Source organism: Clupea harengus, chromosome 1, assembly GCF_900700415.2.
Source record: "Clupea harengus chromosome 1, Ch_v2.0.2, whole genome shotgun sequence".
Taxonomy (NCBI): Eukaryota; Metazoa; Chordata; class Actinopteri; order Clupeiformes; family Clupeidae; genus Clupea; species Clupea harengus.
Genome location: NC_045152.1, coordinates 29,025,698 through 29,048,708, shown reverse-complemented (window position 1 = coordinate 29,048,708; position 23,011 = coordinate 29,025,698). Strand labels below are relative to the sequence as shown.

Here is a 23,011-nt window from a genome sequence, read left to right as displayed (position 1 = left end):
AGCCTGATGAGTGCATCACACCGTCTTTTCCACGTTCTGTTCCCGGTTTCCCTGGCAAAACTGCTGGCTATACCAGGCCCCAGTGCAGTGGATGGCGTCCATTTCATGCAAAAGGTAGATATGGTGAGGGATTTCATTGAGAGGATACCAAGGTCTTTCTTTGCTGTGAAGACAAATACCATGGATATTCTCAGATGTGGGTCAGCCAGGGGGGAAGTCAACCGGGACCTGATCCGAGAAACGGACTACTAAACAAATATACACAAACACACTGCCACAAAATGGAATATGACCTACCTTCCTGTGCACTGGCAAGTGAACGCTCAAACATGACCACAGCTATCAATTGTCCCAGAATTAGGGTTGCAACAGTATGAGATATTCATGGTAGGATAACTGTCTCAGAAAATATCACGGTATACGGTATTTCACAATTACTATTATTAATATCAGTATTATTATCTGTGTTGTCAAATGTCCCCTGTGACTGTTATACCATACTATATCATTAGAATATTATTACTTGTGCATTAATGTAAAAGCAAAATTTTACTGTTGATTGAGGTGGAGCTCTTTTGATCAATTTTGTATCCAACTGCAACTAATGCTTATTTTCATCAGGGATTAATCTGCTGATTATTTTTCCATTAATTAATTGATTGATTGTTTGGTTTGTAAAAATTCTGAAAAGGAGTAAAAAATGTTGTCATCATGCTCTAAACAGTTATCAAAATAGTTGTCAGTTTACTGTAGGTGCCCTATAGCGCAGCCAGACTCATCCTGCCTGTACCTTTAACTCATACACACACACTCACTTATGTCAGCCCCCTGAGCCGGTAAAGTTTGTGTGTTTCTTTATAGGGTCAGATCAGGGTCAGTGTGTGTCTGAGGTTACCAAACAGACAGACAAAGCAGATGTAGCCGGGAGCCGGGATGTGGAAAATTACTGCGATAGCGCATTTTATGGTCAACGTTTACACGTTTTTTCGTCAGGGATTAAAGTTATAAATGGGACACATACCTCTGCACGGAGGGATGGTGTTCCCAAAGATGGGCTTACATGTTTGGTGCGTCTCCTCCTTCTATAGTCACTTTGCTCAGAAGGGACATGCTGAATTTGACAGAGTAATCGATTTGAATCGCGGACTTTAACACCTCATTAGTTTGATTATTTTCTAACCAAATGTAATAGTCTTGATCAGTAAGGCTGATTCTAGAGCACCAAACTCTCCTTTCCATAACTCAAGTTATGCGTCTTTCTGCAGACAATGTGGAACTGGGCCTTTAAACCCAATCAGTGATTTCCCCTGTACTCTACAAAGTATGGCTCTGAAGATGTGAAGACCTGATCTAAGAACAGCCAACACCTAAGAAGTAAAGTGATCTAAGATCATTTAATTGTATCTATACGTTACAACAGATGCTATTTCGCAAATAATCATACATTCTGAAGTTGTAATTAATGCAGTTGATATAAATATGCACCTGTGATGAAACTCGCTGTGGGCCTTGCGGGCCTTGAGCAAATAGTGTGCCACAAAGTACAGCAAAGACTTCGATTTCAGTTGTTAACAAGTTAAATTTTTTTGGAACATCTTCTCAAGAATAGCTCTCACATATTTTCATAACATAACATTTCCTTTTCTTTTTTTTTTACAACAAATGATTATCAATCTTTTTGTACATTTGAACAGAACCTTCCTCAGAACTAAAGTAGAGAAGAATGCCAGATTTAACACATCTTAATATACCACAATGATATAACAGTTTTATAAAACTGTAACCTACCCTCTCCTGTCTGTGAGGGAAGAGGCAAATGGGTAGGTTTGGCATATAGATGACAAAAAAGCTTGATAAACTGACAACAAAAAACTGAAAGATACATTCTGCGCTGTTTTAAGAAAATCAAAAAGATGAACAGAAAAAAAATTCCCTATACAATAAGAGTTCAGCAAGTTGGGGTAGTTTATCTGTTTTCATGAGTGCTTCCAGTTAAGCTGCGTTTGGGGCAGATTTACAGGGCTGAAACGTCACAAATGAGCTGAAGGACATTCAGGAAGGGGACGGAACGCGCTGTCCTCCACTACATGTTGCTCTGTTGGCAAGAACCGCATTACGGATAACCTGGAGAACCCGCGTCTTTTCTTCTCAGTGTCCACTGCAAGTCATGCTTTTGTGACACCCCCCCACCCCCACCCCCCCCAGCTACATTCTCTAAGCCCATTATGAGCTCTTTATGTATCTGGGATGGGAGAAACCAGCACTCTGATTCTCATCTGATTGGCTCAGAGTGCTGTGGAGCGGGGCTCACTTCCGGCACGTTCTATGGGGCGTTTTCTTCTTCTTCTTGACGGATACTTCCGGGCGACTGCGGACACGTTCACATTCATCCAGCCAGGGGAGTTCAAAGTTCCTGTGGAGAGAGAAAAAAATAGCACTTAAGTTTCACAGGTGCAACACGTTCAGAAGAACGCCTCTAGCCATACTACAATGCTGTAGTTATGAAGGAATTCAATTATCCAGTTGGGAGTGCTTCGAATGCATACGTTTCAGGGCTAGAAAAGAGTAAAAAAATAAAGGTTTACCATGATTTCACTTACTGTTGTTTGATGTTTGGCAGAGGTCTACCAAATGCCACCACTGGCAGGAAAGGTGTGATCGTGATGGATTCAACTGAAAGGTAGGAAAAACAAAGTGAGCAGAAAGAAGAGAAACTCAGAATTTACTCTAGAATTGAATCTACTAAGTACAATAATCGCCTGTGGTGCCGTACCATCCTCAGCTTCGGGGTAAAAGGACTGGAGGTGGGACTCGGGCTCTGGGGTGGCCTTCTTCTTGTTCATGCGCTGCTGTAGCCGCTGGAAGATGCGCTGCTCACGGATCCGCTGGATGTCCCATCTGTCGGGGGTGGGGGAATAAAGGGGGAAGGATTTAGGAGGTTGAAGGACATGACGCTGAAGGACATGACACTCACAGAGCTGGACAGAGACACCACTGCCCGGTCAAACTGTCCCATGATGAACATGCCCCAAAGCCCAAGCAAAAACTCCTCACTCACCTCTTTCTCCTCTTCTCTTCCAGCTCCAACTTTATGTGCCGCTTCCGGAATACCCTGTCCTCCAGGCTCTTAGGGAGACAGAAGACAGGAATTAAAGACAGGGAGTGAGGTGTGCCAGAGAGACGCTGTTCTTAGAGATGGATTTCGGTCACTGTGTGAGAAAATATCCAAAACGTTTTAATCCAGGGGGTGATATGAACCTTCACCTACAACTGACAGTAAATCATTGTCTATGTGTGGTAGACCACATTATATTACATTACATTTAGCAGACGCTTTTATCCAAAGCGACATAAAAAGGAGAGAACAATCAAGCTACGAGCAATAGAGACCTAGTGTAACAATAAATACTACTTTACATACAAAATGTAAAAAGTGCAGGAATGTAACTTCTGTAAGTGCGAGTTAAGTACTAGTAGAAGTGCAAGTTAGGAAGGGAGGTGCTCTCTGAAGAGTTCGGTCTTCAAGAGCTTCTTAAAGGTAGAGAGGGACGCCCCTGCTCTGGTAGTGCTAGGCAGCAGTGGTATGCATTAGAACCATGTAGAAAGAGTTGCAACACTGCTATTGACTTAAATGGAACAAGTTGAGTTCAATATCTTAGTAAATGCCTTAATGGATTTATTGCACTTCATGAAATACTGGACTGCTCTGAACGTGAACCTGCAGAGCCCCCTACATTCTTTTGTTTTTAAATAATGGCAATTTCTCACTTAGTGCTATGGATGGGATGACTTGTTTCGAACCAATGACCGTAAAAAGTGTAGAATATTTTGAACCACATGTTCAGCAAATATGACTTCCATTGGGGCAGCTCTCTTACTGGTGCACCCCCCAGCTCCTGTTGTGGCTCTTTAGCGTACCTCTGGGACGTTAGCCGCTTCTTTCTCTCCAAGTGGAGCCACCGTGTTCTCTCTCCAAGAGGGCACTGCAGACACAGGTTAGACAGCTTTTTAGACAGCGGGTTTTTGATGATTTAGTACGGAAATGTCCAGAGAAACTACCACCTCTATACTGCTCGTGTCAACAAGCAACAGCTATTGGCCTGTTTACCCAGTTGTGCACGGTAGAAAGGGCACACTGAATGGTTTACAGATTGATCAATGTCCATTCAGCCATTACATAATAACGAAGGTTAGGGGCCATGGCAGGACTAATTTGATTTGATGCTATTTCTGTTTTTGTGCACCACTTTGTACGACTGAATGTTTGCATTGTCTTACAAGTAACCCACAGACATGTGAGAGTAGGAACTCAGCACTGGGTCATCATGATTTCCTCAGAAAACAAGCTGTTGCAGCTATTAACACGTCATACTTGAGTTTGCCTACAGGACTCTTCTGACTTGGCTTAATTTTACTGGACTATACCTCTGCTCAGATTTACTAGGACATGGTCCTGACTTGTATTTTGATCCAAATCAGGAATGTTAAAACAGTGTAAGGTTAACGGTTAACCTAAATAACCAAAGGCTGAAGGTTAGATTAGGCTAATTTTAGGTCTGAACTATGCCCATTTCCGGCTTAATAAACAAAACAAAAAAAAAATGTCCAGTAGTGACTCTCCTGACCAAAACAAGTGTGGTGAGATTCAGGGGAAAGCCTTGGCAGGCTAATGAGGCCTTGTGTAAGTTGGTAATGTGTAGGTGAGCAGGTAGGTTAGCAGGAGGTGCGATGGACACCCACCGTCCACCGTGTCCTCTTGGGTGGGAGAGGGGTCATGCCAGGGCGAGCTGGACACGGGTGGCGGGTGCCAGCAACACAGGTACATGTCAGTGGAGGCCAGGTAGGGGAGCTCTTGCATCTGTTGCGCCAACGCCACATCCTCCACAGAGCTGGGCGAGCTCTGCAGGCTGAAGGCCCCCCGCTCCTCTTTCTCTTCCTCGTTGTACTCTTCCCCCCCATCTTCCTCCTCCTTGAAGACAATGACCTTTCGCAAAGGGGAGCGGGGGCCTCCGCCACGGCGAAACCGGCCAACTCGGGGCTCCTGACTGAGGAAGCGTCTACAGGAAGTTGGGGGTGAACAACGAACATCATCCCAAAATTGGTTTGATTTTAATTTTTAATATTAAGACTATACAGTCTGATTAACGTCTCTGAACTCTCTGAACCTTGGGAGTGTTTCAGATTGGTTCAATTAACACTTCAGATAAACAAAAAAGACAAAAGGAGTACAAAGTGGAGTTTTGTTTTATTGTGCCCCACATATGCCACACATGTGAGTAGAGCAGAATTATATCACCAGCCTAGACACAACTTCATGTAGTGAATATAAATCACAGCAAAAATTGATCTGGAGTCAATAGGTGAACGGATCCAGGCTATGGTACTAACAGAAGCTATGCCGATATCTTAATCCTGTTCTATGGTCATGTTGCACTGTACTGAACAACATAGCATTTGTACAATAACCCTAGAACTTCCAAATTTACATGTGAAGTTGAGGGCATCCTTTACCTTTTGTGGCCCTTGCCCCCCCTGCCGAAATATGGCTGCTTGGGGGTGTGTAGCCGGTTCTGGGACAGCCCTGGCCCCTCGGGTGTCTCTGACAGGGGTTCCGGCTCTTTCCGGCGTGTGGATGTAGTCGGGGGCTGGGGTTTGCGCGGCTTGTCCTTCTTCACTGTATGCTGCAGCCTCCGCTCCATTTGCTCGATACGTGCCATCAACTGCAGCATATTAGAGCATGGATGATGCATGGAATTATAACAAAGAATATGAATATGTAGCATATATCTAAGAATTATATTACATTCAGGGGTTCTTGGAATTATATATTATGGGGTTCTACTTATGTAGCACTAAAAGGTAAACATGTGCAAAATTGCTTCATAATATTCCAGGATATAGGCCTATCATGAAATAACATGTATGTGTACTGTTTGAATTAAGCTTGAATAACTGACTGAGATGCGGATCTGTACTGCATCTCACGGTTTGCAGCAACCCCCCTGAGCAAACACACCGTCTCCTTCTCTTCCTTGAGCTCGTTGATCTCGTGGTTCTTGGACTGCAGCTGCTGTTGCTGCTGTTCAATTAGCTCCAGTTGCAGCAACAAGATCTGTCGGATGCAGTTGGTCTGTGCCGCGCTGTGATTCGGCCCCTTGCGGATGTTCCTCCGTTTGCCCTCGGGACAGGGCTCGGGCGAGGGTAGCGGCAACCCTCCCAGGAGCACCCCCAAACCTGCACCGCCGCTGACATCGTCAGCGTCCTGCGGCTGCTTGTTGCCATTCGACACCACAGGGTCCATCTTACCCATACTCTTGTTGGCGTGTCCGAATAGTGACTTGCTATTCACTAGGATTCCTTCGCCCCCCATCTGCTTGAAGGGGGTCGTCAGGGCCCCGAAGCTCCCAAAAAGCCCTAGGTGCCCCTCCCCAAAAACAAGGGATTGCCCTGGCCTGCACCCAAACGTCCGGGTGGAGCCCCTGGCCTTGTTGCGGAGGATAGGCCCGCTGGTGTGCTGAAAGGTGCCAATCAGGTTGGGGAGTGTGTGGATAAAGTGTCGGGTGTCTTCCTCCTGCCCCGCAAGGAAATCCTGGACAGCTGCTTCGGTTAGACCGAGGTCAAGCGCTCCTGCATCTAGATGAAGGCCTCCACTTGTTAACAGAGTGGATCTCATAGTCAACACGATACACCTGCTCACCACCAGCACCCTGGCTGGACTTGAGAGGCGGACAGAAATTCACTGGATGCTCGCTCACCCCCTCCGGGGTCCCTTTCCATACCTGTAGAGATTTAAAATAAAATAAAAATCCAAATGTAGTTTTATTTTTAATTATCAGTATTCCACTGCAACAAAAAAAACACTACAACAATACGTTTTTGGGCAGTCTATGGTTTTGACCCAGGAGTTTGGCCTAGTCGAAACGCGTCACTTTGATGACACTAGTATTTCGGAGGAAACGTCATGACGCTTTGGATAGGGGCGGGTTGGCCGAAATCATAAAACAAACGTACTTAACGTTGGTATTGCTGAAGTGATCTCTAACCACTGTTGTTGACGACATACAACGTAACGTTAGCTCCCACCAAATTCAGGAAGTCCGATTTGAAAACAGCACAACTGAAGTGTAGAGATAAAAGTCATACAGTACTAGCCTTCCAAATCTTGCTGAGACAAAGCTTCCTTCATGATCTATCTCACGTAAACTGACTTTTAAGATCCACACGACGCTTTTAATTCAACCACTGCAGCGTTACAGCTAGACGTCTTCTGGCCGGTTGCTACTCGTGCAATTGTAATGACATACAACGATATTGCAGCAAAGTGGCTATACCGTTAATTGAAGATGCAGTTAAACAGCATAGCTTGCATGCCACAAAACGACAATTATGCTGGCTCTACTAAGACACCTCCAGCTGCATCATGCTTGCTAGCTAGCCCTATGTCCTCCATTTTATATCTACAGCAAAACAATGACAGTCTCTTGTACAAGCAGTGCTTCTTTTGCAGTAAAGGACTCATAGTGGCGCCATTTTAGAATCTGCAATATATTTTGTCAAGGCAATTACAGGTAAAGGTAATTACTCAATTCTATAAAATATCAAACTAATCTGTTTGAACTTCCTATTTAAATCTCCCCTGTCCCCGCCCGAACTCACCCATCTCCGTCATGCCCTAGTTTCGGATTTTCTTTAAAATACAATGTACTGCGCATGCGTTGACTGACTTCCATTTGAAGACGTTTATCGGACCTCGGAATCTCAGACCTTCAATGGCATAACAGACTCCAAACTAATTTTGGTAGTTCCTGCTTCATCACATATTATGTAAAGTGGCTAAACTCAATTGTATTATAGCACCTATTTAAATTACCTACTTTGTTGTACAATATCTTTTTATAATGCACTGTTTGCGCTGTCACTATTATCCTGCCTCATCCAAGAGCCCTTATTTATAGCCTATATAATTAAAGGCGCCTCATCATATTGATTTATATATATATATATATTGTTTTCTATTGCTGCTGGTCTCTGATATTTACCAAACAATGTTTCATTATATGCCTACAATGACCAATAAAGTATATTCTTAGGTCTACTCTTGATTGTAACACCTAGGCTACACATTGAAATTGTATGGTCAAAAACGTAACGTTTAGTCTCAAACGTTTAATACGACATGTTCTTGGCCAATAGATAAGTCAATGATATGAAAGTCAGAGCCCAGCCCTTGTCTATCCCTCTACTTTAAAGCAGTTGGCCACTAAGGAGTTTAAGCTAACCTAAAACCTAAACCTAAAAGGCATACAAAATCAATTGCACAAAAAGCTTGTTAACATGTGTCTAGTGACTTGGCTATAGTGGGAACGACATCTGTCCTTTACATGACCATATAACATTCAAATTAATTTGAAGAAAATACCCAAACTAGTTGCCTATAAAAACATACCTCAGAAAGTGATACATTGTTGCAGTGTTGTTGTAAAGGGTGTCCCAACCAGCCCAAAAGGCAATAATTGCCTTACCTAATAAGGCGACAGACAAGATAGGCTACAGCCAAATGTGTTACATCTGATGACAATCGTCTGTTTGATAATCAATTAATTGCAACGTTGTAGCTAGACCAGAGAAAAAATGGAAGGCTGGAACGGCAAAGAAACATCAATTTTAAGCATCTGCGAAAATCTGTGAGATGCAGTATCATATAGTCGACACTAGAGTGCGGGCTTGGTTTAAAATAGGTCTCCCATTCCGCGCACTTTGGAAGCATATCCCTTGAAAGCCCATTCTCATTCTAAACTGGCCTTTTTGGGGGCATTTGATTCTTTTTCCATTTCTTTTTTTGTGGCCAGACAATTTTAACAGGCACTATTACTACATGAGTTAGACAAGGCTATAAAAGTCCACACATATAGTAAATTATGAATTAAGTCCTGAGTTTACAATAATACATTATATTGCAGGCCTAACACGAGGCTAAGCTATTCCTTCTGGATCATATAGAAAGCTACTGGTGGCCATGTAGTAAGTAGCTTGTTGCCTACTTAATTAAAGGTATTTATAGGTTATTTAGGGTACGCTCAAACTAAAACAATAGCCTGATTGTATTATTATTATTATTATTATTATTATTATCATTAGTGGTAGAAGTAGTAGGCTAGTAGTGGAAGTAGACTATTATATAAACAATTATTATTATTATTATCATATTGCCTATAATAATGCTATTGAGTGGCCTTTGTATGGATGTTGAGATTAGGCGGAATGTTTAGAAGGCAGATTAGTAAAATATCTTACATCTGTATTTAAGAACAGGCCAGCGTTTGTTTCTCAGTTATTTCAAATTGTGTATCATCACTAGAAATGTTCCTTGTTGGCTCACTCGTTTTGCCATGGCTGGATCATCAGTTAAAAAACAACGCCGAGGAGTAGTACATTGCACCGGACTCACATGTCACAGCCGCTCCTTGATGTGTTTACTCTGGCAAATGACCCTAGTTACCCGCTGACTTGCTTTTTTCCACGAAAATAGAGCGCAAGCTTTACGCCCACTCAACTGTTCCATATCCATAGTGCTGCCGTCGTAAGAGCGCCCCCTCACGTGGACCGGCCGGGTGACCGCACAGACTCGCTGCAGTGTTTGGTGACGACACTCCCCTCTCACGCTCCCAGGCGCGTAGTGCGCTGTCCTCAGTACCGGCAAGCTCACATGGAACACGGGGATCCTGTGACAGCTGCCTTCAAATATGAAAGAAAGGGGCGTCACCATAAATATTAAGTACAGAGAAGTTCGTGCAGTCTGTTTTGTTTGTACAGTTTGATTGCGGCAAATAGGCTAGCCTAAATTAGCCTATTGCAACCTAGCATATTGCTAGACTGTTTTCGCAAGACAAACACTGGTTGCAGGAAACATAGTCTATTGTTGCGTTTTAATTTAATTGTAAAATATCATATTCAGCTTTGTTGGTTTTCATAATCAGAATAAAGTAGCCTATGCCTTAAGGCTATGTGTCGATATTTCTATTATCAATAGCCTATTCTATTATGCCATTCTTGCCTAGGCTACCTATCATTACAAAAATTCAGATAATTGAGAAATCAGACCCTGGCCCATCTTAGACAAAGACTGTCAAGCCCCTGAAAAACCCAGCGAAATCGTTGTGTGCCCCAATGGCTGTATAGCTACTGCAGGCAGAGGAGCGCTCCTTCATCCTTTGCCGGTGTACAGAGTCACGCGGACAGTAGGTTAGGAGGCGGCTTCGCTTTGCGACGTGACCTACATTCTCGGAGCTTTGCACCCCAACTTTTTCTGTTACACTGTAACTTTTTAATGTATGAGACTGAAAAGATTGACATGTGTGTGATGCCAAGTTATGTTGATCACTTCAGTCAGTGAGATCTGAATTATTTGCTGTCAGCAACACACATGGTGTGCGCAGCGTTTATGAAAAAAGCCAAGTGCTAAGTATGAGTGCTCACTGCCGAGAGACCGGTATAAAGTAGCGTCAACAGGTTTTATGTTCGGCAAAAGTGAGCGCGCCGCAACCTTAAAATTAATGAACGAGCATTTGTACCAAGTGAAAAATCGCTTCTATGTGGTTATTTAAATATACTGAAGGAGCCACGATGAGAGTCACGGCGAAGCTACAATCACCAGCTCCGACAGTAGCTTACTGAGGCACGCGGCGGTAATGCGCGATCACGACGCTTTGGTTTACTCACGAGGACAGACACGGGAACCGGTGTCTCGTCTGATAGCGCTCTGGAGTAGCACGGGGGAACGATCTGGCATATCTCCGGTCATGTTGCGGTATAAGCTCACTGCTGAATGACAATTGTGAGAAGGTTTACACCTGTCTGTTTCCATTCATATTATTTTCCCTCACTGATGAAAGTAAGCCTGATAGGATGATTGTCATATCACAGGTCCTTATGCAAAAGATACACAGAAAAATAAGCAATGGGCAACCAAAATATATAGCCTATCCGTGTTGTCGTTTACGCTTTTTAGTAGTATTCAGCCTTATGTGATCTAAATGTCCACAGTTTACAACAAACCACAACAGTCCATTAATGTGCATGTTTACTTGGTTGTTGCAAATGTGACTTTAACAGGGTCACTGTTTCTTATCTGGTATGTGCTTGAAATTGCCACACGTGCAACATGTTGATTTTAAAATGATTGTTTTGCCACGCTCTGCTGAAAGAATGCGATGAAAGTAACATATCAGATGCAAGGCAATTGCTTTCATTGTTTCCGGCGTGCGGGGAACCCCCATAGGGATGCTTATTCTGAAGTAGTAGCCTACCGAACGCGAACGCAAAACGCGCCACGCCGCCGTGGCGTGCCGTTTAAACGTGAGGGAAAACGCTACTCACTTATCCTATTATCATTATCCCATGGCCTTGATCCCACAGTCAACAATTCGTGCAGGGGAAGGCATCCGTATCTCAAACGTGCCAGACTTGCCAAACGTGCCAAACATGCCAACATTATATGGGGGGCTGTTTGGCGCATGGTCGAATAACATGGCAGCGCCCAAAACATCACCAACTCAACACTACACAATTGTGTACTTTGCGCTGTGAGAAATTGTGGTAATATTTTTAACACAATCATGTACACAAGCTTTTGTGATACAACCGTAGCCATCCATCGTAAATTGCACAATAAAAAAGGAAGCACAAAAAGGAAGCACAAGCCAGTTCTGTTTGAATATTTATCTGTGCCACCCAGAGTCCGACAGAGTTCTAAAATTAGTCTCATGTGCATGCTTGACTGGTGTGTGTTCTGATCTACAAAACCATTTTGATGGGCTCTATTTCAGACACTTGAGAGCGTAGAGCCATAACATATGTACAACAGCCCCCCGAATTTAATCAAAGATTCAATAACGCTTTATTTATGTGCTTGTGCAGCCCATCCTCCACCGCACCCATTCTGTATCTAGGACACCTGCAAACCAAGAGGCTATTTTGGAAACAAAATGAGAAAGGTGATTCTATGTAGCACACGGAAGAAAGTGAGTTAGCAGAACGCATACACAGACCTGTGCCATTCTTAACACAAATGTTTTTAGTGGCAAAGAAAACCACAAACTTCTGTGGCATGGATATCTCTCAACCATGTTCTATGGTGTGGTGCAACAGAAGATGTCTAATGTCTGCCCTATATCACATTTCACTGCTGTATGATTTTCATGCATGTCCTATCAATCTGCCCTTTGTATGATGCCCCTGTTCTGAAAACCTTGGAAGAACACACAAAACAAACAAGTCATAGCACAAACCATCAGATAACAGGACTTTGTCAGGTGATAAACACTAAATTGTTTCCTCTGTGGATAAAATGACTTCCCTATCACATGGCATGACACAATAAAAGGTTTTTCAACATGTGTTTGGACAGAAAGCGTATCAAAATAGGTGTCCTCCAGAGGCATTGCAATATGCCAATGTCAATTGTTAAGGAAAATAGAGAACTAGTGATGTTGTTTTTTACAATGGATTAATTGGGTCTGCTAGAAGTGACTGATCTGATCTCAAACATGCACAACACTAGACTATGAGAGTTCTATCGATCATTTTTGACCTTCTATCATTAGGCTACATCAGATCATTACATGCCTACTATTGCATAAAATAGGAAGCCAGCAATTATGCTATCTCCATTTATCAGCTATAGTGTTCTCCAGACGTCTCTAGACATTCTGTTTTGTCTTTTCCTGAACATCTATTTATTTCTCATAATTGACGATTTAGGTTATCAACAATAGACTATAGTAGCCTACTCTATTCTACTCCAGCCAACAGCCTCTTATTCACACACAAGCCAGAAATCAGATACAAAGATCACCAGACTTTTGTCTTGGATGAAACCACTGTCGGTGAGGTAATAAGGTTTGAGTGAGAGGAAATGCAGTGGAATACTCCCCCACCCATTCTCATATGCCTAATAATATCTGTTAATGGTTAAACGAAGCACTAGTGTATGTAGGTGATGATTAGCCTCTTCGCGATTTAGATGTAGGCTACTGCGGCCACTTGAACTGTATTTTAACGGACAGTGGGGGAACAAGAACAGCCTCTTTGGCGTCATACCTTACTGGTACCTCAACATAACACAACCCTGCATACTTATACTTGTACTACCAGCAAAACCTAATGGCAGACTTCTTTAGAAAACACCACTACTAAGTTCTTAAATGTAGATTGGTGCATCCGTAGTTCTGTACAATTACATTTCAAGTTCGAAGTAATCGATTTAGCCGCCAATGACAGTGCGAAAACCCTACAAATCCCACAGTCTCCGCAGTACACGTGCGCGGGTATTTAAATGTCTTCACAAGGAAAGTGTGTCACTGGGGCACGAGGCACTCCCCGAGGGTCACATGGTCCCGTTTTGAGCAACGTGCAGCAAGCGGCTGCGGCTGCGCATGCGCCGAAGTCCTTCCGTTCCTGGTGATGAAGCTGGCGGAGCAAAACCAGGCCGACTTTAAACTGCAGATCAGAACGACAAAGATAGAGAGAGAGACAGCAGAGGCGTATCGCAGTCTACGGTTTTCTTACCCTTCACTTTGCTCCTGGTCGCCTATGGAATGAATCACGTTTCGAGGCTTTATCAACAGATCTTCGTTGCGTTCTCTAGCCTACTCGAATTTTCAATATTTCGTGCAATTGTTTAATTTGAGGGACGTTATTACTCTTGGATAGACAAATAACACCTGCAAACTTTAGAATGCCACGGTTATAGAAGAAAACAGACATCGGTGAAATAGAGCATAGTTGTAAAGAGAACATTCGGAAGCAGGAGCACTGCCTCTTTCCTTGTCCTTTTCCAGTGACGGCTACTTCGTTGTGTCATTATCTGTATGACTCTCTTGGAACTAACGATGACCACGGCAATGGACACGAACAACAATACAGGTAAATTATGCAGTATGGTTAATACTGTGTGAATTTCAGCCTATGTTTGTAATATACTGTCTAGATACTTCCATGTGCACACCTGGTGTCTTCTGGTGTCTCTATCATGTTGTCCTGGAGGATCATTAATGTACTCAGTGACTGTTGTGGAGTAGCCTAGGCTATGTGAGAGATGGGGGTTCAGGTCGTGCAACATTGTGGGTCCAGGTAGAAGTTCAGTAGGACTTGACACACTTAAAAGTGCGTCAACACACCGCAGTCATCGCGGGAAATGAAATTAGGTTCGTAGTGGTCCACGGGTCCCACTCACCTCACTATCATTAGCCCCGGCGCAAGTTATTGCGTTTCATATGTAGGCCTAGTAAACTCTGGATGTGGTGTTTTTTTCTGGTATCTGACTGTAATGATTCACGTTGAATTGTGTGTGTGTTCTTTTTTTTTCATTTTGATAAATGGTCCATTATGTCACATTTAATCCAAATGCTTGACAAAACTAAATCCAGTCGAAAATGTGTTCTGTATGACCAAGAAAGTGCTAATTTCCATAAATGATGAGAACAATTATATATTTGATGTGATGTATTGTCAAAGGCATCACATGTTAAGACAAACAGTTAAAAAAAAAAAGTATGGGGGAACTGGGTCAGGACAGGAAAGTCAGGTGTACGGACACCCCCTGTGATGCGAGCGGAGGCACACATCCTTGCTTGGTTCACATGGCCCGCAGAGCCTAGCCATGTGCGTTTTGTTTTTATTCGAGCTCTCAGTCTATCCATTGGTAAATGCGCGCCGTGATTACATAATCAACCTTTCCCGTTCGTGTCCGTGACGCAGCCTCAAGAGCCATGTGCGCGAGGCGATTGGATGGCTTGTGGCTGAGTAGTTGCCACGGGCACAGACATAGCCTTGAAACCTGCGCTCGGCTCGAAAGTGAGACATGAAATTGATCCACGGGAACGTAACTGTTTTTCCCCTCAATAGCCTTAAGCTTCCTCTTTGGCTGTGAAGTAAATGTAACCAGTCTAATTGGACGCTTACCAGTCGTTTTGTATAATAACCTTGTGATTGATACTGATATATCATTAATAATTATGACCTATTTAAAACTTAACCATATTCACATATGAGATGGGAAATAGGCTTCAACAGGAACAATATAACACACTTAAAATGTATTAATTAGGCAGCTTACAGAAAATTAATAAGTAGCGAATCTTTGGTATAACCTTTCGACTACAAAAAAACTGTAGTGTGGTAAAAAAACAAAAACGTATTTTTTCAAAGGGGATATTGCCTACTGTATTCGAGGTGTGGCGGATGTGGAACGTGCATCTGGGCTAGGAGGAGAATGGGCGTTCTGTGGGCGGGTCTTATGCATCCAGTCTCGTTGACGAGCCTTATGTCCACAGCGCACGTGGAGTGGGGGCGTGATTCGATGTAAAGCACAGAAGTTGGACAACACGGTCTCTCACCAAACCGACACGGGTTTCCGACTTTGTTTTTCTCAGGACAATCAGTCAGTGGGAACGACAGGAGCAATGGCCTGGTTATCTATTTTAAAAGGCGAGTGTTAGTATGGGAAAAAGGACAAATGTGCTACTGCCTGCAGCACAAACCAGTCACTCCGAGAATATTTCTGTCATTTAAAAAAGAAAAGATTATTCTAAAGATATAATAGATATAAATAAAATATAATGAAACCTACAAACCCCTTTTGCACATTGTAGTGTTCCTCACTGTAGCAGAAAGGGTTGTGAATATATTGTGGATCATGCTAAAAGGATAATACATCTTTAATAAAAATGTCATTAGTGACTGAAGAGAACGTGTCCTTGTTTGCTAGCGAGAGAAAGATGCAGGGTGAAGGGGATGGACAGAGGTAGGAGTATTTTTACACAGCAGGCAGAGGAGGTGATTGCACGTGTTGCTGTTGAGGTTACACCTGACACAGTGACCCTATGACCTTTTGTGCTACGTAGTTATTTAATCCCTCCAGGGCTGCCTGGCCTTAGAACTGGGAATAGAACAGACAAAACATGCCCTATGCACTGGAAGTGGTTGCGGGATGCTTGCCAGCATCAGTGGTATTTCATGAAGACAAGTACTGAAATGTCAGCAAGCGTGCACAAACTAGCTCCTAATATGATTTTAACAAACTCTACCTACCCCTTCATGTATTTAACTACTTCATTGTAAAAATATAAATTGTCCCTTCATATATATAAATGATGTAGTGTCAAAACAGAGCTGGTAGAAAACCTTTAGGAATTTGGAACCAATAGTCAATCCTAGCAGTACTTGAGTAGCAAAACAGTGTCAGGTTAATGTAAGTTTTTTTTTTAAGTCTTTAGAGTTAGACTGTGTGCCTACTCACCCTTTCCACAGTGGTAGCCCTTGGTACACACATCCTTATGCACATACACATACATACAGTAACAGAAAGACTCACCATCATACATGCATTCTTATTCACGTAACACACGGCAGCATGAAAATGCACCCTTACATTCTCAAAAAAATATATTTCAAATACTTTAAATACACACTGGCACACTCTTTTTCTGACTTGACACTGCTAGACACACATTTCTGTCATCCACAAAAACACCCCCCACCCCCCACCACCACCAAGGGCAGGGCGTCCTGGTGTGCAGCAGACACGGGCTGGTGCAGGTGGCCTGCTGCCGTGGTAACGTGATCTGAGAGCGAGAGAGGGAGAGAGAGAGAGAGATAGATAGAGCAGACGTGGAGGAGGCATGCCATACCAAGAGCCAGCATCAGTCAGGGGGATTAGGGCACAGGGAGAGGGAGGGACAGAGGGAGGGAGAGAAGAAGGGAGAGTTAAGGAGTATAAACAACTGATTAGAAAAGAGGGGGGAGACTGGGCGTGGAAAGACTGCAATGAAACGGGCGGGGGTGGGAGGCTGGAGGCAATCCAGTGGCAGGGAGCGAGGAGAGGCGTTTGTTGTCGCCAAGGGGCGAAGGCAGGTGACGCGGCCATATGTGTGTTGAGTGTGCACTGATGTACGAACACACGTGTACAAGCCCACACAGCACACAGACACCGCCAAGCATTCTGCCAGGGTAGGCGGGGGCCACCCAGGATGACTACAGAGCAAATGGCATCCCTCTGTGCCTTTCTGTGTGGGTAACCATGGGACACAGAACCCCATGACCAGCTTCAGAGGGGGCCGCTCGGCAACCGAGTGAAGTTCACGGGCGTTGCCGTGGCGACCTTGTTTTTAAAAGTCTCTCCAGTACGTCCTGCTCCAGACTGTTCCTAGAAAGCACTCGTTTTCCAACTGCTCAGTCTTCCTGGATATCCTCCAGGAAACACTACCGCCCCTCCCCTCTCTGCTCTCTCCGCTATGCGTTGCCATGGCTCCATCTGTGCTGCTTTGGCTCTGTGGGTAATTGTGGAAACATTTGGAGCCTTGGCGAAGCCATCCCTTCCCCTCTCTTCCCCCTTGGTAACTCCAAAAGCAAATACCCAAGGGACAGCATGGATGATCATTTGCAGTGGGTTAATGTGTTTGTGTCTCTCTCTCTCTCTCTCTTCTTCTTCTTTCCCAACACCAGGGGGCGTCATTTCATACATCGGTTCCTGCGGCGGCTCTCCGAACCGCACCAGCCCGGTGTCCATGTACAGTGAGAACTCCAACAGCAGCCTGCAGTCGCTGTCCCAGCCCTGCTTTGGCTTCCCCCCTTCCCCCAACGGCTCCCACGACTCCTCCCGCATGTACACCAGTAGCAGCAGCAGCAGCAGCTCCAGCTCAGGGTCAGGAGAGGAGGGGAGCTCTTCCAGCTCAGCAGGGTCCCCGAGGCGCCGCGAGGACCTCACCAGGGTCCGCTCCTCGCCCAGCAAGTCTGTGGCCAGCCTCACCAGTAAGTATGGAGGTGCCACTGAGACATACAGTTCTGTGTAGTGTGAATGAATGTGTGTGTGTGTGTGTGTGTGTGTGTGTGTGTGTCTCTCACCTACACAGAACTGTGTCTGTCAACATAATGTGTTATGAAATAAAATCATACCTGCAATTTGCAATTCACTGCCATTCATGAGTATTAATGATGTTCCTGTGTGTGTTCTTTACAGAGCTCAATGGCATGGTGCTCCTGTGTAAAGTGTGTGGGGATGTTGCCTCAGGGTTCCACTATGGTGTCCATGCCTGCGAAGGCTGCAAGGTGTGTACACATACACACACACACACACACACACACACACACACACACACACACACATACCATTGCATCTGCTCTGTTGACTTTAGACTTGTAATACTAATGCAAGGTGAAAAGTAATTTTATTGTGCTGCTTTCTGCAATTAATAAAATGCAAAGAATTGTTTAGTCTATTTGGGGATAGGATGTATCATCAGGCCATCACACACAATATACTGCATTATATTGCAATGTACTTTCACACACCCAATACGCACACATATACCACATTACTACTAGTCTTCACAGCAGTTGTCTGACTCTTGTTGTTTTCCTTCTGCAGGGTTTCTTCAGACGCAGCATCCAGCAGAACATCCAGTACAAGAAGTGCCTTAAGAACGAGACCTGCACCATCATGCGTATCAACCGCAACCGCTGCCAGCAGTGCCGCTTCAAGAAGTGTCTCTCTGTGGGGATGTCTCGCGATGGTGAGTGCTGCAAACCATGCTAGATTACCATTCACCGCAATTAAGAACCTGACTTAATGCTTTGATCGTAACACTGTCTACTTGCCATGCAATGCATCTTGCAGTTTAAAACAAATTAGGGTGACTGTTAAAAATGGAATGTTAGAAAGTGGCACGATGTGGGTTATTAAGTTTAACTGAGTGTGTTTAATCGGTTTCAGCTGTCCGCTTTGGCCGCATTCCCAAGCGCGAGAAGCAGCGCATGCTTGCAGAGATGCAAAGTGCCATGAACAACATGGTGAACAACCAGCTGCAGAGTGAGTTCCAGCTGGCCAGCATTACCTCCACTACCTCCACCCCCTCCTCTTCGTCGTCATCATCGTCGTCCTCTTCCTGCTCTCCTTGCCCAGGCCTGACGGTGGCCGCCAAGCAGCAGCCCCCTGCCGCCACCCTTCCCTCCCCCTCAACTCAGAGCCCCCCTATGACCCATGACGCTCTCCCACCCAAGTGCCCCAGCCCGGGTGTGGACGGTACAATCTCCGCCATCGCGCGGGCACACCGGGAGACCTTCGTCTACGGCCACGACAAGCTTGGCCCTCAGAACGCCTCCGAGCTCGACAACTGGGGCGGCAATCGCTGCAAGGCCAGCTACCACCTCAATGGCCACAACACCATCTACAACCATGACAACAACACTGCCAGGCAGCAGAACGGCTACGAGGCACTGCCCGACAATAGCTGTTACCTTCCGACCGCCTCCTCAGCCGCGGACCAGCAGCAACACTTGGCGCTTCCTCACCTGAACAACAGTCACCGGGTCCACAACAGCAACCTCATGGGGTCGCATCAGGGACCACAGCTCACCAGCGCCCCCCAGGGGCAAAACTGCCCATGGAAGAACCGCAAGAGCATCCTACTGGTGAGTCTGCAAAACAACTTTTGTCTAATGACATTCTGAAGAAAAAAAAAACATAAAGAGCTTGGAGGAATCGTGTAAAATAAAAGGAGCCATCATACATGAAATGTTAACTGTTAACTATGGAACGTCACAAGTAATGCTTATTTTCTGACCACTGCCTTTTCTCCCCTTTCTGTGCTCCAGGCTTGTCCAATGAACATGCACCCACAGACACAGGCCAACAAGTCCGCTCAGGAAATCTGGGAAGACTTCTCCCTCAGCTTCACCCCTGCTGTGCGAGAGGTGGTGGAGTTTGCCAAACACATCCCAGGGTTCAGCTCGCTATCTCAGCACGACCAGGTCACCCTCCTCAAAGCAGGCACCTTTGAGGTGAGCCTCACATCAATTCATGGAGAAGAAAAATATGCAAATAACATATATATCATTGTAGACTTCAATTATATTGTACTGAATCTAAATCCTTCTTCATCCTCTTGTCCCACAGGTGCTCATGGTGCGATTTGCTTCCTTGTTCAACTTCAAAGAGCAGACGGTCACCTTCATCTCCGGCACCACATACAGCCTGGATGCCCTGCGCTCTATGGGAATGGGAGATCTGCTGGGAGGCATGTTCGACTTCAGTGAGAAGCTCAACGCCCTGGAGCTCTCCCCAGAGGAGCTCGGGCTCTTCACCGCCGTAGTGCTCGTCTCAGCTGGTGAGTGGACCAACTGTGGAGAACCACGGCACAAACTCAAGCATTAGCAATGGAGAACTACCTAGTTAGCTCACTCTCTGGTTTGTGTAGAATACCGGCCATGACCTGCTGGCTTCTAGTACAATAGCCTTGACTTCCCAGTGTAGAAAACTCAGAGAGATAAAAGGGGATAGAGAGGCCTTCTGAACAGCTTTGCATTCCTGTTTTTTGAGAGGAAGTTGAGCTAATTTCATTTTCTTCCTTTCTCTACTCTAGATCGCTCCGGCATTGAGAATGTGAACAGCGTGGAGATGCTCCAGGAGAGCCTCATCCGGGCTCTCCGCACCCTGGTCAGCGGCAGCGCTCCAGGGGACGCCTCTCGTTTCACCAAACTGCTGCTGAAGCTGCCCGACCTGCGCACACTCAATAATATGCACTCCGAGAAGCTCCTGTCCTTCCGTGTGGAAGCATAAGGCCTGCTGAGACAGGCGCCGAGAGCGCCCACCACCCCAGAGATGGCCGCTGTCACCCAAGGACTCCTCAGCTGCATAGGGGCTACACCACCACAGATGGGAGGTTGAGTGTAGCTTTTGGTGGCAGAAGTGGGATCAGTTTGGTGTGTGCAGGTGACATCTCACTTCCAAGCTGTCTCCCAATGAACACTGAACAATGAACGACGCAGCTAATCCCATGTCAAATGACTGGCCAGCCATCCCTCATGAAGTATAGGAAGGGACAGTCAGTCGAGCACTAAGTGACTGCAGGTGACTTGGTTATCCTCAATGACAAAAGACTTATGCATCCTCACATGAACTTCCAAAATGACAGCCAATTCCAAGGCAGCAAAGATTTCAGCGGTCCATTCCACAATTGATGTATCTCTCCCAGTTTGTCCAATAATAGGGCATTCTCCATTCTCTCATTCTCCAAGGCGAGTTGGAGGAATGTACTTGTATTGTAAGGGGACGAATCTCCAAACCAGTGCAGGGTGCTGGAGTCTTTACACAATCACACAATCAGATATCTGAGGCCAGTGGGACCCCTGCCTAAAGGGGCTTAACACTAAAACCAGCTCTGAAATCTATGCTTTACCAGAATGATATGTTAATGATCATCACTTTATTCCGTTTTATCAATGAAGTATATACACATTCAGATTGGTGAATGTATATACACACACATAGTACACTACAACTCTGTGACACTGTAAAAATGTACAAAGTAAAATAAGTATATATATATATATATATATATATCTGTTTGTGTGTATATATGTGTACTTATATATACGTATATGAATTTAAATGTATACAAATAAATACTTGAAGATACTTAAGATCTGTAATATATATATATATATTTTTTTTGTTAAGATGAACAGCTAAACGTGCAGAATTTTTTTGTGTGGGCACAAATGTATACGGTTCAAAATGGAGTGCTTATTACTGAACAATATTCAGACATGTATTTCTAAGATGTTGTATGTCATAAAGACATTTAAAAGAAATCATATTTTTTTGCTATCTCTGTGTATTATTTTGCCTTTTTAGTCTGATCAGTAGTTTGATTGTATTAGTTCACTTGTGTCTGGGACGGGTTGTGCTGATGGGAGCACCATATGAAGGAACAAGGGTCAGTGGCAATTAATGGGCTGTGGATCTGGCCCAGATGTGTTTGGATCTGGCCCAGATGTGTTTCTGGATCTGGCCCAGATGTGTTTGGATCTGGCCCAGATGTGTTTGGATCTGGCCCAGATGTGTTTCTGAGTCGGCTGCTTTTTGAGGGAGCACAGTGGTGTTCACAAAAAAAAAATGGTGCTTCCCATCACTCCCACAAAACCGTGACCCCAGTCATGACCTTTTCCAGTACATGTCTTCTCCGCCATAGTTTCTCAGTGTCACAACCCATCACACAAAACATCTTAATCTATCTCCTGACACTTCTCTTAAGTTGCTCTAAGCTGCAATCCCATGTAACAGGGGAACTTGCCAAGGTATGAAATGCAGTAATTTCAACCTCAAGTCAGTCACTGTGCTGGTCCAAGGGGCAAAAGAAGAAAGATAAGCTAAAAAGCCAAGGGTGAATCCAGAGGATGAGACTGTTGAATGTTATGTCCTACGCCTGAAAACCTTCTCTGGCGTCTATGGCAAGATGGGAAGAAACACGAGCAATCATCTATAAGCTTTTGTGTATGGTACTCAAAGACAAAGATGTGTTCAACTGTACTCCAAAATATCTATTTTCATAGAGCTCTCCTACCCTGTGTGCATTTGATCCATTTGTACAACCATAAATAAGCTATGTAAGAAAATTAAAAAAAAATGCTGATGTGACTACTAAGTACATGCTGTGGTGTTTTGGTCTATATTGGGCTCTGGTAAGAAAATGTATTCAAAATTCATTCAAATCAGAACTATAATATTAAGAATGGCGTAATGAGATTGAGAGGCTTGATAGAGAGAGAGAGAACATTTACTTTAATGAGAAATTATTACAAGTAACAAGCAACAATAACTACAACCATTTAACCAAACCGAATTCCTGTTTAAAACAACCTTTGAATAATAATGAAATAGTCACCACACAACATAGTATTATTACAGCATCGTGCGTGTGATCTTCACATAGTGTTTAAATCACACAGAACCTGATTAGCTGGTAATCAGAGAGCATCTGTGCTACCTCTCAAGCAGCCTTCCCACCCACCCACCCACACTCAGACACATGAGCAGTGCAGCTCAATGCCATGTAGAATCTGGCCACATCCTGGAGAGAGGCAGGAGCGTGACGAGCACAGCGAGCACAACGAGCACATGGCCATCAGAAATAGGTCAAAGTGCCCACATAACCCACACTTTTCAAGGGCTCTT

At 44.4% G+C, this 23,011-nt stretch overlaps 2 protein-coding genes across 5 annotated transcripts; one reads left to right on the top strand and one right to left on the bottom strand.

Annotated features, from left to right (window-relative positions):
* Window positions 1-1,375: 1,375 nt before the first annotated feature.
* msl1a (MSL complex subunit 1a) lies at window positions 1,376-9,675 on the bottom strand. Of its 4 annotated transcripts, none has more exons than XM_031575158.2 (9): window positions 9,449-9,675; window positions 6,017-6,779; window positions 5,512-5,720; window positions 4,741-5,057; window positions 3,919-3,983; window positions 3,059-3,126; window positions 2,774-2,898; window positions 2,601-2,673; window positions 1,376-2,413 (listed from the first exon to the last, which is right to left on the bottom strand). In XM_031575158.2, exons 2-9 carry the CDS (start codon window positions 6,671-6,673, stop codon window positions 2,308-2,310), a joined length of 1,620 nt encoding a protein of 539 aa, XP_031431018.1. In that variant the 5' UTR covers window positions 6,674-6,779; window positions 9,449-9,675; the 3' UTR covers window positions 1,376-2,307. The 4 variants fall into 4 exon arrangements, with proteins under 4 accessions (XP_031431018.1, XP_012697326.2, XP_012697325.2 ...); XM_012841872.3 differs by lacking the exon at window positions 9,449-9,675 and adding an exon at window positions 8,447-8,544; XM_012841871.3 differs by lacking the exon at window positions 9,449-9,675 and adding an exon at window positions 7,657-8,019.
* A 3,735-nt stretch (window positions 9,676-13,410) lies between these two features.
* On the top strand, window positions 13,411-21,653 carry nr1d1 (nuclear receptor subfamily 1, group d, member 1). Its single transcript, XM_012841870.3, has 8 exons — window positions 13,411-13,923; window positions 17,503-17,808; window positions 18,017-18,105; window positions 18,425-18,569; window positions 18,770-19,467; window positions 19,651-19,836; window positions 19,952-20,162; window positions 20,418-21,653. Exons 1-8 carry the CDS (start codon window positions 13,869-13,871, stop codon window positions 20,612-20,614), a joined length of 1,887 nt encoding a protein of 628 aa, XP_012697324.2. The 5' UTR covers window positions 13,411-13,868; the 3' UTR covers window positions 20,615-21,653.
* The last annotated feature ends 1,358 nt before the right edge of the window (window positions 21,654-23,011 follow it).